The 13,041-nt window shown below is 47.1% G+C and overlaps 1 protein-coding gene across 9 annotated transcripts in view; it reads left to right on the forward strand.

Annotated features, from left to right (window-relative positions):
• RASAL2 (RAS protein activator like 2) overlaps positions 1-13,041 on the forward strand; it is a 149,978-nt gene that overhangs the window by 121,711 nt on the left and 15,226 nt on the right. For all 9 annotated transcript variants that reach the window (XM_042819276.1, XM_042819277.1, XM_042819279.1 and 6 more), the window contains 5 exons: positions 5,008-5,161; positions 6,566-6,664; positions 7,099-7,653; positions 9,875-10,019; positions 12,499-12,643. In XM_042819276.1, coding sequence (XP_042675210.1) covers positions 5,008-5,161; positions 6,566-6,664; positions 7,099-7,653; positions 9,875-10,019; positions 12,499-12,643 — 1,098 coding nt within the window. The remainder of the gene's footprint in view (positions 1-5,007; positions 5,162-6,565; positions 6,665-7,098; positions 7,654-9,874; positions 10,020-12,498; positions 12,644-13,041) is intronic.

A 13,041-nucleotide genomic window follows, 5' to 3' on the forward strand; every position in this document is an offset into this window, starting at 1 on the left:
GTGAAGAAAAAACTGGTGTCCCTGCAGAATTGAGCCCACTGTGGCCGGTAGCTGAGTGTTGTGCTTGAATCCACAGCCTCTGTAACACCACTTCTATTACTCCACGGTCTGGGTCTGCCTGGTGAAAACTCGTGTTTAGCCTTCACAGGCCACTAGCATAAGGACTCTGCTTGGTTGTGGCATTGCCAGATTGGCACGAAGCTCTCAGGCATGTGGTGGCACAGCATCTCAGTGGGCTATCGGCAGCTGTTGCCACAAGTCTCTGTGGCGCCACAAATCACCCTTCACTGCCTTTCTAGCCTGGCTCCCAGCACGTTCTTTGGGCTCTCCAACCCAGGCATTTCTCTCGTAGGTTGTTTCTGTCAGTAATACATAGAAAAGCATGAGGAGAAGTAAAATTGTGAGGAAGGACCACGTATGTCTTCAGCTGGGGCAACTGGAGAATGTGTCCAGGAGGACCCCCAGCTCTCACCTCCATCTGATGCCTGGAGAGGAAGCCGAGATTGCTGAGACCGGCTGCATGTGGTCTCAGCGACTGCGGCAAAGCTGTGCAGACAGCTGGGAGGGTTTTCCCCTGTTGGGATTTAGTGCCACGTGGGAACCCTGCTGATGCACTAAAAGTCATTTTATGGCATTATCCGATGGTGGTGGCCGAGCGCAGGTCCAGCTCCGTGCTCCCTCAGGATGGGCTGTGGTGGGCAGCAGGGCAGCAGGTAGCCATGGCTCTGGGCTTCATGGTGAAGCGGCACCGCTGCTCCAACGACGGCTTCTTCTACTTTCGGTGAGTTGTGCTCCTCCCTCCTCTCTTCTTCGCCTCCTATTCCTGCGTTCTCATATTTGGTTGTTGTAATTTAATCCCCCTTTTCAAAAAGAAAAAAAGGTGGGTGATTTCTGTTCCGCTTGAGACTCGAGGATAAAATCTGTATTATGCAATGCATTATTAAGGCTCGACTCAGTCAGAGCTTGTATTCATTCAGCATATCTTTTTCTGTCTGCACGGGGAAAAGGGAGGAGTGGCTTGTTTCAAGAGAGACATCTCCTGTTTGGAGTGAGACGTGTTTCTTTCAGCCAGTTTTTTTGGTTCCTCGTGCAGCTTCCAAGTGAAAACTGAGCAACATCCCAAGGGCAGCTTGTCTGTTGGAAGCCGTCGCCCTGTCCTGCTGCAGGCTCCACCAGCCCCTCAGTACAAGCACACCCCAGGCTCCTCCAATATAAATTGCTGGCGTCTGGCTTAAAAAACAACGATAATGATGAAACTGGTTGGACTTGTAGAATTGTTGACCAAGTCATAGGGTGTTTTGCTAATAGGCAGCTGGATAATGAAGCAGGGTGTGGTGTGCTAGCAGAATGAATGCCTGCACGGGGAGCCCACTGCTGCTGCCCTGCCGTCCTGTTGCAGACCATGCTGCCAACATCGGGGCGCGGTGCAGCAGAGCTGCGATCCCAAGAGCAGCGCTGAGCAGAGCAGAGAGCTGCTGCTGTGGCTTTGCGAGTGGTTAAGTACTGAATTCAGCTGTGGGTCTTTGGGCTGAGCAAAAAACTCGCTTTAGAATTCTTTGCCTTCACGCCAGTTTGTGTTGGTAAAGGAAACATAGACTGTGGGACTCTATTCCTTGGGAGCTCCTTTCTCTATTTCTATGCGTTCTTCTGTTTTTTAATTTCTATCTTCTGGATTATTGATGACCACACGTTTGTTTTCCAGGCAATACAGTGCTCTCCCTGGAAAGCTCCGTAATTGGAAGTCTTTTGTGCTTTTTTGTTTGGCTTTTTAAATAGGTCAGAATCAGCAGGAGAGCTTCATAACCAGAGAGCAATTAGGGTTTAACCCTTTATCCTGCGTGTCTTATAGACAGTAGAATGCAGTCTGTTAAAAGGCTGACACCAAAACCTGGAGGAGCTGAGCTCCCTGCTTACAAGCTTCCTGCAGCAGCAAAAGTGAATTTGTGTGCAAGGAGAGAGTGTCAGCCAGGGCTGTGTGGTGCTGCCATTGGAGGGACCTTTTGCTGCTGCTCGGTCAGCGCTTCAGGGCAACATGGGCTCTGACTTAGGAGGAATTTGCTCAGCTCTTATGATTGCTGCTTCAAAATATGAAGCGAGGAGCTCAGAGCAGTCCTTGAAAATCATCTCTTCCACCTGCTTTTCCCATTGGAAAGGAGTTGTGGAAAGCAGCTATGAGAGAAGCGTCAGTGCTGTTGGTAACTGTTTGCTTTGAACTCGTGCATCATCTTTGGTGATCCTTTGCTGTGTGCAACAGTGAACAGAAAAAGCGCAGGAAATTTGTCACTTGAAGTTAATTGTATTGTAAATCAGGATTTGGGTTGTTAATGGAGCTGTTTAGCAGAAACAGATTTGGACAAACAACCCTTCCCCCACCTTGTGCATGCGTGATCTTCCTGTTTACAGTAATCTGCTTCCCTGGGATTACCTCTCTTAGCAGAGACTCCGAGCAGCACTCCTGTTACCAGCAGCTCCCTAACTAATATGGGAAAAGACCCTGTTAATCCTGCCCCTTTGCTGGGCACTGGGAAACAAGTCAGTGACTTTGACTTATTAACTCTGCCCCTGTGCAAAAGGGAAGCCTGCAAGCAATTCTCCTTCACTCTTACTGATGGCTTCAGAACATCAGATGTGGCTTTTAAGAAGCAGAGAACTATTATTTCCCTGTAATTATTGCCTTTATTGATTGGGACGCTTCTGATTTAGGCACATATAAATGATTTGCATTGCAGATCTATCAATAGGTGAAATATATATTGTGGGGATTACAAATGTGTATATTTATGTTCCTAAATGCGTGTGGTTGCCTCTAACCAACAGCTTTCCAGCACTGCTGTGGTGTTTATGGAAGACAAAGTGCCAATTTTAAGCCACTTAATCAGTTTAATGAGCTATTTAAGTATGGTAGCTTCAAGGAGCTGCTCGAACAGATCGGCATTCCTCCACCGCTGCCTCCTGAGCCAACACAACCAACCTTCTGCAGCTGGTCTGCACCAAAGCGCATGTTCAAAGCTAACAAGTTGAGCAGAATGGATGCTCCTGGAAGGTGTAACTCTCAAGATGGGATGTGCAGGCACTTTGTACAGCTTGTCATGTAACCCCCTCAGCCCCCACCCCGGCCCCAGAGGCTGCGTGGAGGTGTTTTTGGAAGATGCCTCACTCTTTCTGCTGTCCTTCATTGTCTGGGTCTCTTTAAACTCATTGTAGGAAGGGAAGAAGACGGACTTTGTCCTTTCTGGAAAAGTCACCTTCACCACATCAGCAGAGCAGGCTCCCCGAGCCTCCCCTAATCTCCTTACAGAGCTGTGCCATGGCAACACGTGCCAGGAGCCTCTTCGTGGCACCCCTGGGACAGTGCGCAGTGAGGGCAGTGCTTACAGTGCCAAGGCAGCTCTCCATACCCCAGCACATCCTCCTGGCACAGTGCTCCTCAGAAATCCGGGACCTGAGGCTTGAGAAACAGCTCCTCCTGGATTTTGGGCCTCCCTTCCTCTCCCAGCAGGATTTGTTGTCTGAGATGTAGCCCACAGAACTGGGCTCGAAACGGAGGACTCTGACATGTGGCACCGCTATGCTTTGGGGATGCACTGCTAAGTGGCTGTACAGTTGTTTCATGTAGGTGGGCTTGATTTGTCTTCCTCCAAATGCAGCCTCTGCTGAGTAGGGATTTGCAAAATTTGTCCTTTATTTGGTGCTCTTGTTGTCTTCTTTTCCCTCTCCCCTCCTCTTTGTGACCACTGCATGCTTTCCTTCTGTCCAAGGAGCTGAGGCTAGTGGTAGCTGCAGGCTCTCAGCCAGCTCCCCTCCATCATGCACCAAAGTACTCGGCTAGGGCTGGAATTGCTGAGAGTTTGGGGCAGGGATAGAAGCCAAGTGACCTCAGCAGTGCTTTCTTGAGAGGAGAAATTAGAGAGGATTTTGCAGTGATGGTATTAAAGTGGTGTATTGTGGTGTGTTTATTTTAGACTTGCCCTACCTTAACTGCAGCAAGTGTTCAATTATACATGGCTGAGGTTTTGGGTTTGCGTTGGTACAGCTGCTGCTGGAACCTGTTGTAACAAAGCATGCACAGTGCAGCCAAAGCATTTGTACCAGTGCTGCTGTTTTGCATTTGAAATCAGTGTCTTTGTAATGTCCCACTGGTGAAAGCTTTTTGCTGCCTGCGTTTAGGTCATTTAATATATTAAATGGGAACAAAGTTCTCCTTCTGTGTTCAATACATCTTCTTGTACGTGAATCTGCTGGAATACCTTCAGCACTTCATTTTGCACAAAAGAGCATTCAGCTGAACTCTGCTTGTTGCTTTTTGTGACTCCTTCATGATACCCATGTTCTTGTTAAACTTCCATAGGCTGCCCAGGGAGTGGGGTGGGGTCAGCATCCGTGGAGGTGTTACAGGATGTTACAGAACCGTGGGGACGTGGCACTGAGGGAGGTGTGCGTGGTGGGGATGGGTTGGGGTTGGACATGGGGATCTGAGAGGTTTTCTCCAGCCTTAATGATTCTGTGATTCTGCACCTTCAGAGATGAACAGATGTAGGTACCAATGTGAGCTTGAGCATCTTACAAATCAGACCTGCCAGGTAAACAGCTCCTCTTCTGCTAAGCTGGGACAGGTGCTCTCCCTCATTGCTTTGACTGAGTTCCAGCTGGAGGAAAAACGTGTATGCGCATGATGTTTAAAAGTAGAAATGCTGGTTGTGCCTAAAGCATGCTGTGACTTTATTGCAGAAGGTTGTGACACTACTGTCACCTCTAAAATCAGCATCTTCTAGAGGGGTTTGCCACTGCTGGGCAGCGGGAGCAATGGTCGGGTGGGTGGGAACAGAGTTGTGCCCAGGATGCTTCCTTAGGAGTCAGGGCTTACTGGACTGACGTTACTTGTCGTCAGGCTTACAGGCTAACTGTGGTAGTTGCTGTGAATAAACAACTGGCAGCTTTCTCTGAGATCTTGCCAAGTCTGCTGGTAATTGTGAGAAAACGGCTGTTTCCTCTCCCCTTGCTCTGCAGATCACGTGGGCTGCCGAAGCTGAAGGAGTCCCGCTCCCATGAGTCCCTGCTGAGCCCCGGCAGCGCAGTGGAGGCCCTGGACCTTGGGGCAGAAGAAAAGGTCTTTGTAAAGCCCCTGCACAGCAGTATCCTTGGACAGGACTTCTGCTTTGAGGTAAAGAGCGTTCTCCGAATAGAAGCGGCGCAGTCGGTCTGAAGCCTGGCGGGGCACTGTTCTCTTTGTAATAGGAGAAGGGGTCTGCAGCCAAACCTTCCTGGGGGTTTGGGTGGGGGCTGGCGGAGTCCTTGGGGCCGAGCCATCAGTGCAGGGAAATCTACAGCTGCTGCGTCTTCAAAGTGGAAAACTCTCATTATCTTAGAAAGTATCTAAGCATCTGTAGTTTGGATGCGAATGCATGGTTGAAACATACTGTTGCTCCTAAGTTGCGTGTTCGTTCTCCCCAGATTTACTTAGAATTAAATGTACAAATTATGCTATAACTGAGAAATGTGATTTCCAGTCTGAACCTGCTTCTGTCAGCCCAGCCTGTTCCCTGGCTGCTGCAGGAGGGGTTCCGGTGACGGTGGGCATGTTGCTGCACCGTGCAGCGGGAGCCTCTTGCTGTTGGTGTGAGCACAGTGCTTACCTTACAGCATATCCATGTGTGCTGTTTGGCTGTATCTAAACCTGCCGTAATCTGGCAGCAGGGGTGATAGGCAGCTGGTCCGGTCTGTCTGCTGCGGGGTTGCTCAGATGTGTACCTTCTGGGGCAGAGATCTATCTGCAACCTGGGAAACTGCGCTGCAGAAAACCAGCATATCAGGCTCTTCTCCCTCGGGGTGGATCCAGGAGCTGCTCCTGTTTGCTTCAGCCTCGTATTCCTTCGGTTGGAAGCATTTTCCAGCTTGCTTAGGTTTGAGGTGTGCTGTGAAAATACTGGCAGCATCAGAGCTCTGGGACTGTTGCCTCAAACTGCTTTCTAATTGTGTGTACAGATGAATGGGAAGGGTAAATTAGGCTTTTCAGGCCAGATACATGTGAAAGAGCCAAGGTGGCTCACGCCTGCATGAAGCAGGATTGTGGATGGCATTGGGTGCAGGGGCTAGTTCAGAGCACAGCTCCTTTGTTTTGTGTTTCATTGTCAGAAACATTTTGTGTTTCCTGAAGACACCATTTGCACTGTGTTCTAACTTGTATAAATACAATGTTCTGTCTGCCTTCAGCCTGTTAGTAACCAAATCATCTGTCTGAGAGCTAGCAGGGGAAACTACAAGAGTTTAAGAGCTATGGATCAATTAAGAAGCGTTAAAAAAAAAAATTAACTGCTTGATTAAAGCCTCGTTTAAAAGCCTTTAAGAGGAGCCTTTGGTGCTCCTCATATGTAACTTTAATTTGAACTGACATTTTTTTTTTCTCTCTGCATTTTTTTTTGGGCCTTTTAACTTCTCTGCCTTGCAGGCTCCTCTGTTGTTTTCCTGCCTTTTTCATGTTTACTTAGTTGCTCAAGCATTGCTTCTTGCAGCCCCTTACACGTCTCCTAGGCTTGCCTGAACTCAGCCTGTCATTTCCATGTTCCAGGTAACCTACTCCAGCGGCAGTAAATGCTTCAGCTGTTCCTCTGCTGCAGAGAGGGATAAGTGGATGGAAAACCTACGCAGAACCGTGCAGCCAAATAAGGTAACAGAAACTACAGAAGTGAGATTACTGGGGCAACACTGGTGATATGATTGGGTTTTAGTCTGGTGTAACAGGGCTTTCCACAGACACCTGCTCAATTAATTTAGTCCGGGGAAGAGTCCACTCAGAAGTGTATCAAAAGCTGCTGTGCTCTTTTCCATTCGGTGCAGTAGGTTAAAGCTTTGATTAATAAATCATGTCACGTTGCTTCCTGATCTCCCCATGCCTGATTATGATGTTTCAAACTGGATTTCTGGTGCCTCGGAAGGAAGGGATGCAGAGCTTCAAGGTTTAATGTGGAGGCACATCTGTGCAAATTCAGATTCCGTCCCTACCTCTGATGCGAAGGGCAGCCTTTTGCTGCTTCTCTATAAGACAACACGCTTGATATTTTAGAGATTTCGAATCAAAACTGAATTCCTTCTTCTGTGCAGGACAACTGCCGCCGAGCTGAAAATGTGCTCCGTCTCTGGATCATTGAGGCAAAGGACCTGGCCCCCAAGAAGAAATACTTCTGTGAGCTGTGCCTTGATGACACTCTCTTTGCCCGCACCACCAGCAAAACGAAAGCAGATAACATTTTCTGGGGAGAGCACTTTGAGTTCTACGGTCTCCCAGCTCTTCACAGCATCACGGTTCACATCTACAAGGATGTGGAGAAGAAAAAGAAAAAGGACAAAAACAATTACGTCGGCTTGGTCAACATTCCCATGGCCACTGTAACGGGTCGCCAGTTTGTGGAAAAATGGTACCCAGTCAGCACACCTACACCCAACAAAGGGAAATCAGGAGGACCTTCCATTCGCATCAAGTCGCGTTATCAGACCATCACCATCTTACCCATGGAGCAATACAAGGAGTTTGCAGAGTTTGTTACCAGCAACTACACGATGCTGTGCTCCGTGCTGGAGCCAGTCATCAGTGTAAGGAATAAGGAAGAGATGGCTTGTGCAATGGTGCATATTCTTCAGAGCACGGGGAGAGCTAAGGTAAGAGTGGGAGGCCACTGTCAAAATGGCTCCTGTCTCCTGGTGATAGGTGATCTCTTCTCAACTGCCAGCCTGTAGAAAATAGGATTCCTGGACTGGTGTGACCACAAGCAGCCACACAAGGTTGCCTGATGGGCTAAGGCTGAGAAGAGGGCCTCAAAAGTGTTTTTAAAGACTTGGCGATTACATCTGCCAGGAAGGCATGCAAATAGGTACCACACCAACACAGATTAAGTGCCTGAGTTGATAGGAAGGTTAAAGATACTGTGTACAAAGTGTAAGTGGGAGGACTGAAAAATGAGTCTGCACTTAAGTATTCAGGAACCTTTTCTGTGTTTCTAGAATTGTGATGCTAGATAAAGAGATAAGTAAGCAACAATTAAATAGACTGGAGAGTAACTTCCATAGATACATCTCCAGTACAGCCAGCAGCAGCATGCCATAGTTGATTCAGTGCTAAGTCAGCTAATCAACACGAACATCGATTTGGTCAGCAATTGAACAGCCATTTGGAGAATCCATACTCAGTTAATGGTGATCCCACCTGCCCGAAGAATGGTATTAGGATTTCTAGGTGCATGCTGGTGGTTCTCTGTAATGCAGTAATTGTGAGCCCTGGTTTCTTTGAACAGATTGTGGGTGAATATCCTGCAGGTTTCCAGAAATTCTGAGAGGCATTAACAAGCATTGATTCATGCAGGTGTTGTATGGGAGTAGTACCAAGCTGTAGCCAGCTCCTTCCAGTAATGCCAGCTAGAGCAAGTTAAGCACCTCTGAGCACAGGCTAGAGTTGGAGGTGTGGGAAAATGACCACAAAAGCAGTCAAGGGACAGCTTACATTAGCTGCTCTGAGAAGATCCCACTGTAACTCCCAAGTGTCCCACTCTCTACTGTTCCCCCATTGCTTGATGTAGATCTCAGGAAGGCTGGTGCTCTGTGGCACTGCGTGATTCCCTTGGTTGCTTACCAGCTGTTTGTCTGACCTAGAGAGGTTGGTAGCTGGGGCAGCTCCTGTAGAGCTGTGTTGAAATCCTCCTGGAAAGCAGGCTCTGGTTTATCTGCCTCCAGCAAGTAGAGAAGTTACTGTTATACCGTTGCTCTCCTAGTGCCTGTAAGTTTGGAGCTCTCTTTGCTGGAAGTATCGAGTTCCTTAGGCTGCCATAGCCTTAATCTGCAAAGGTTTCCATGTCACAGCGTGGTGGTGCAGCTGATGTTTGCACCAGGTGAAAATGAAGAGTTTTCTTAAAAGAAGCAATAAGGGGTTGAAAAACAACAGGACTGCATGTGTTTTTCATACGTTCCTATTGTATCTCATTTGTTCTGGGTTTTTTTTTTTTTGCATTCATATGCCAGCACCACGTCTTGGTTTGTGTCCTTAATGGGGTTATAAATCCTTACTGTAGTGCTCTTCAAACTGCAGTCACTCAGCCTTAATTGATGTCACATTATTATGTTTCTTTTTTGTTTGTTTTGTTTTTGTTTTTTTTCCTTGGTTGCTTGGTTTTTGGGTGGGAGGGTTGGAAGAGTTTTAAGAGAGAGTGGTGATGAGGAGGAATGGCAGTTCCTCTCCTGGAGGACTTTGCAGGGGCTGACGTGGGCTGTAGTGAAACAGGAGTGTTTCTTGTGAAATGCTGCATGTCCTTACTCAGGTGTGACTGTAGATCTGGACCCTGCATCAAGAGAGAATTCACTGTATCAAAACTCACTGATTGTTCCTGTCTGTGCCTTTAAGTACAGAACAAGTTAAGCCATACACAGCATCCCATCAATTTTTCTTCCCAAATCCTGAATCACTTTTCTTTTCTGAGTCAAATTGTTGTAAGCATACATGAGAGTTTGTGCAGCACTTCCATTTTGGATTTTTAAATCCAAGGTTGTATGTAATATTCAATATTAAAACGCAATCATAAAATCACGGTTGCTTTCAGCAGTTATAAACAAACTGATGAGGATTTCTCTTCAGGATCTAAACTGAAACACAAGCTTGGCGTAAAGGTTTTCTTTGTTTCTCCCTTTATAAATTATGATTTATAATCTCTTTAAATGTAATAAATACAAGAGGAGCTCTGGCTGTACAGGTAGCATATGGATCCCTTCTGCTAAGCTGGGCAGTTATTTCAGTAATTCTCTGTCTCTTCTGCTTTTCCTTCCTTCTGGGCTTCTGCAGTTAGTCTGGTGTGAGTCTGGTTAAACTAATCTGCTATCTTACCTTTTCCTTCAGGACTTCTTAACGGATCTGGTGATGTCTGAGGTAGATCGCTGTGGGGAGCACGACGTCTTGATCTTCAGGGAGAACACGCTTGCTACCAAAGCTATTGAGGAATACCTGAAGTTGGTAGGGCAGAAGTATCTCCACGATGCGTTAGGTAAGAATGTACCTCTTTGTCAGCTGTTTGTATTGCTTGATCCTGATGCAGAGAACCAGTCAAGCATGGGCCTTGTGCTGAGACACAAGAGCTGCTCTAGTGATGCAGTTGGAATGGCCCTTCCACACCCAGCATTTCTCCATAACGTTATCCCTTGTTCCCACGCTGCATTGCCCCACGTTTCTCAAGGTGTGTGAAGAGCCCTCACCACATGGATTGGTGACATGAGAGTCACAGCGTGTGTTCTGAGTTCTGCAGTGTGACTGAAGCTCTGTGCACCTTGCTACATTTAGCAGTGTGTGAGCAGCTATCCAGGCAGCAGAACACATGCTCTCTGTTCTTGATGCCTTTCCTCTCTGCAGAGGAAGATGTTCATCGGTGCTTGTAGCAGTAGCAGCCAAAGAAGGGCTAACTTGATTTGATACAGCTGTGTCCCTCAGCATGTTTACATCATGACACTGCTTTTCTGGGTAACCTTTTGTATGGCTGGTGTTGGAGGGGTATAACAGCACAGTTACTTTGTGAGCAATGGTGACTGTTCCACCTCTTCTATGACCAGGTTTAAAAAAGGGTTTGTAACCGTGGGAATGGAGTACTTTGTGTGTCAGGAGTGAACCTGCTATCAGGTGCAATCCAGTTAGGTGGAAATTCCAGGCAGAGGTATGAAGTATGCACTCCTTGTGTTGAAAAAGCTTCTGCAATGACTTCAGGACGGTGCCACTGCCTTGGGAATTATTGTGTACACAACTGATAACTCCAGAAAGAGGGCTAGAAGGCATGTGCCCCTCTCTGGTTAGCAGTTACCACCTTCCCACCATCTCTATTACCCAAGATTGCACAGTGAGCCTCCCATCCCATTGTTGTTTCTCGGATGAAGAAAGCTTTGGAAACTGATACAAGAGGAACAAGCTGAGGGCAAAGCCAAGTTCCACGCCACATCCTTTCATAAAATAAAACACCAGCTTGCTTTCCCAGCAGTCTTGCTTGTTGTCGGCAATCTCAGATGCTGGCAAGTCATCAAGGCAATAACTGGCTAAGTTAGTACTGCAAGGGTCAGTATAGTTGGCTCTGTGGTTGTGTGTGTTTTGGCTGTCCTGGTATCTTATTCTCATGATGGAACCACTGAGCACCATCCCAGTCCTGAGCTCTCAGTGTGGACAGGCAAGCAGGGGACTGCTTTGTGCTGTAAGATTGGAAGCCATAGGCAAAAGAGATGGAAAATCCCTGGAGGCCATCCAGCCTGTCTGTATCCCAGGGCAAGGTTGTTCACAGCAGTACTAATTCTTAGTCAAGTTTTCAGTGTGCCCAGTCGGTTTGCTCAGATGCCACATTCTTTGAGATAATTAACAACGCTGTGCTCAGTGTTAGCTCTGCTGCATTCATAAGTGCTTTTTAATATGTGATAAAGGCAGGGCCTTGTGGACCACAAAGAGTAAATTTCAAATGTGGTTAAGCAAAAAAATATACCCAGCAAACAAGAGATGAAACAGAGTTGGCTCACACAGAAATGATGCCGAAAGGTTGGCGATTAAGTGATGTAGATGCCCTCAGCAGAAATGTTTTGGATCCCAACAAAAAAGCTTAAGATGTGCCACCTGCTTTGGTTGCGAGAACACTGCTGGCTTCAGGTGGGGGGGAAGCACTGAGGGTTTGTGTGAAAACAAAGCAAGAAGAAACAAAGGCCCCTTGCACAAACAAGCCTCTTGGTGTTAGCTTGCAGCCAGCAAGATCATCTGAGGGGATGAACTCAGAAGGCATTGAATAACTAAAGGAATGAATTAAGGGGTTTGCCTTGTGATTGGCATTCTACCATAGATAGGAAAAGCAGTAAGTAGCTCATTCCAGCTCATTAAGGGAACTTCACCTGTTTCTGTGTCCATTTTCCATTGTGACACTGTAAGAGAGGGATTTTGAAGGATGAGGGTTATGAAAATGCTGTGAGATGCAGATGGAAGAGAATACTGGTAGTACTTACCTAGTCCTCTTACTGAAGTGCAAGGTGACACTTCAAAATTCAAAAAACAGTAAATTTAGAATGAAGAAAAATAAATAACATTGTCAAATATATTTCCTGAAGAAATTCTGAAGATAAGTAGCAAAGGTTCATTTCTGAGGCTGTGGATAATCATATGATTGATAATGCAGTCGGAGTACAGAGTCGAATCCTGTTCTCCAGGCTATAAATGCAGCGTCTGCCGGGGCTACGGCAAAGCCGTCCTGTTATTGTGCCTGGGTGTGGGGGCAGTGGGGGCACGGCAGGCTGAGGCATTAGCAGCAGTCGTCTGATCTGCCAGAGCAAATGCTGGCCTGAAAGAGCTGGGAGGAGCTGTGTCCCTAACAGCTGGTGTCTGGAGACTATTGCAGACATGGAGAGGACAAGAGGCAGTTGCCAAGGAAAGGCATAAACAGGATTTAAAGGTGTGCCAAGGAGGCTTCTCATGTAATTACCCCGGTTTGTCATCCTCTTCCTTTTGTCCAGGGGAGTTTATCAAGGCTTTGTATGAGTCAGATGAAAACTGTGAAGTGGATCCCAGCAAATGTTCATCCAGTGAATTAACAGACCATCAGAGCAACCTGAAAATGTGTTGTGAGCTGGCCTTCTGCAAGATTATCAATTCCTACTGGTGAGGCTTCTCTTCTCCCCTGTTAGGTCATTTGCTCAGGAGGTGCCCCTTCCTCCTCTACAGGTGGGAAAACAGTTGCACAGGGAAATAGCATAGACCATCCAGTAGATCTTCCAATCCTGCTCTTGTTTGTTGTCACTGTCTTACTGTGTGAGGAAGTACTGCAGGTGGAACTCAGCCCCAGGCCAGGGTGCTGCAGTGCAGTATACCATACCTACTGCAGCTTCTGCTGGCATGCTGTGCCGAGGGAACTGCAGCTGGGAGAGAATCCGGTGAGAGCACTGCAGCTGAGTTTAGGCTTGGGATTAAAAGCTGAAAGTTCAGATATTCAGGGAAAAGCTCTCAGCCCCTTCAGATCTGTAAAAATGAGCAGGAAAACACAAGGATGGAGGAAATGT

Source organism: Centrocercus urophasianus, unplaced genomic scaffold (genome assembly GCF_019232065.1).
Source record: "Centrocercus urophasianus isolate 14NV4802_14NV808 unplaced genomic scaffold, USGS_Curo_1.0 seq_18, whole genome shotgun sequence".
Classification (NCBI taxonomy): domain Eukaryota; kingdom Metazoa; phylum Chordata; class Aves; order Galliformes; family Phasianidae; genus Centrocercus; species Centrocercus urophasianus.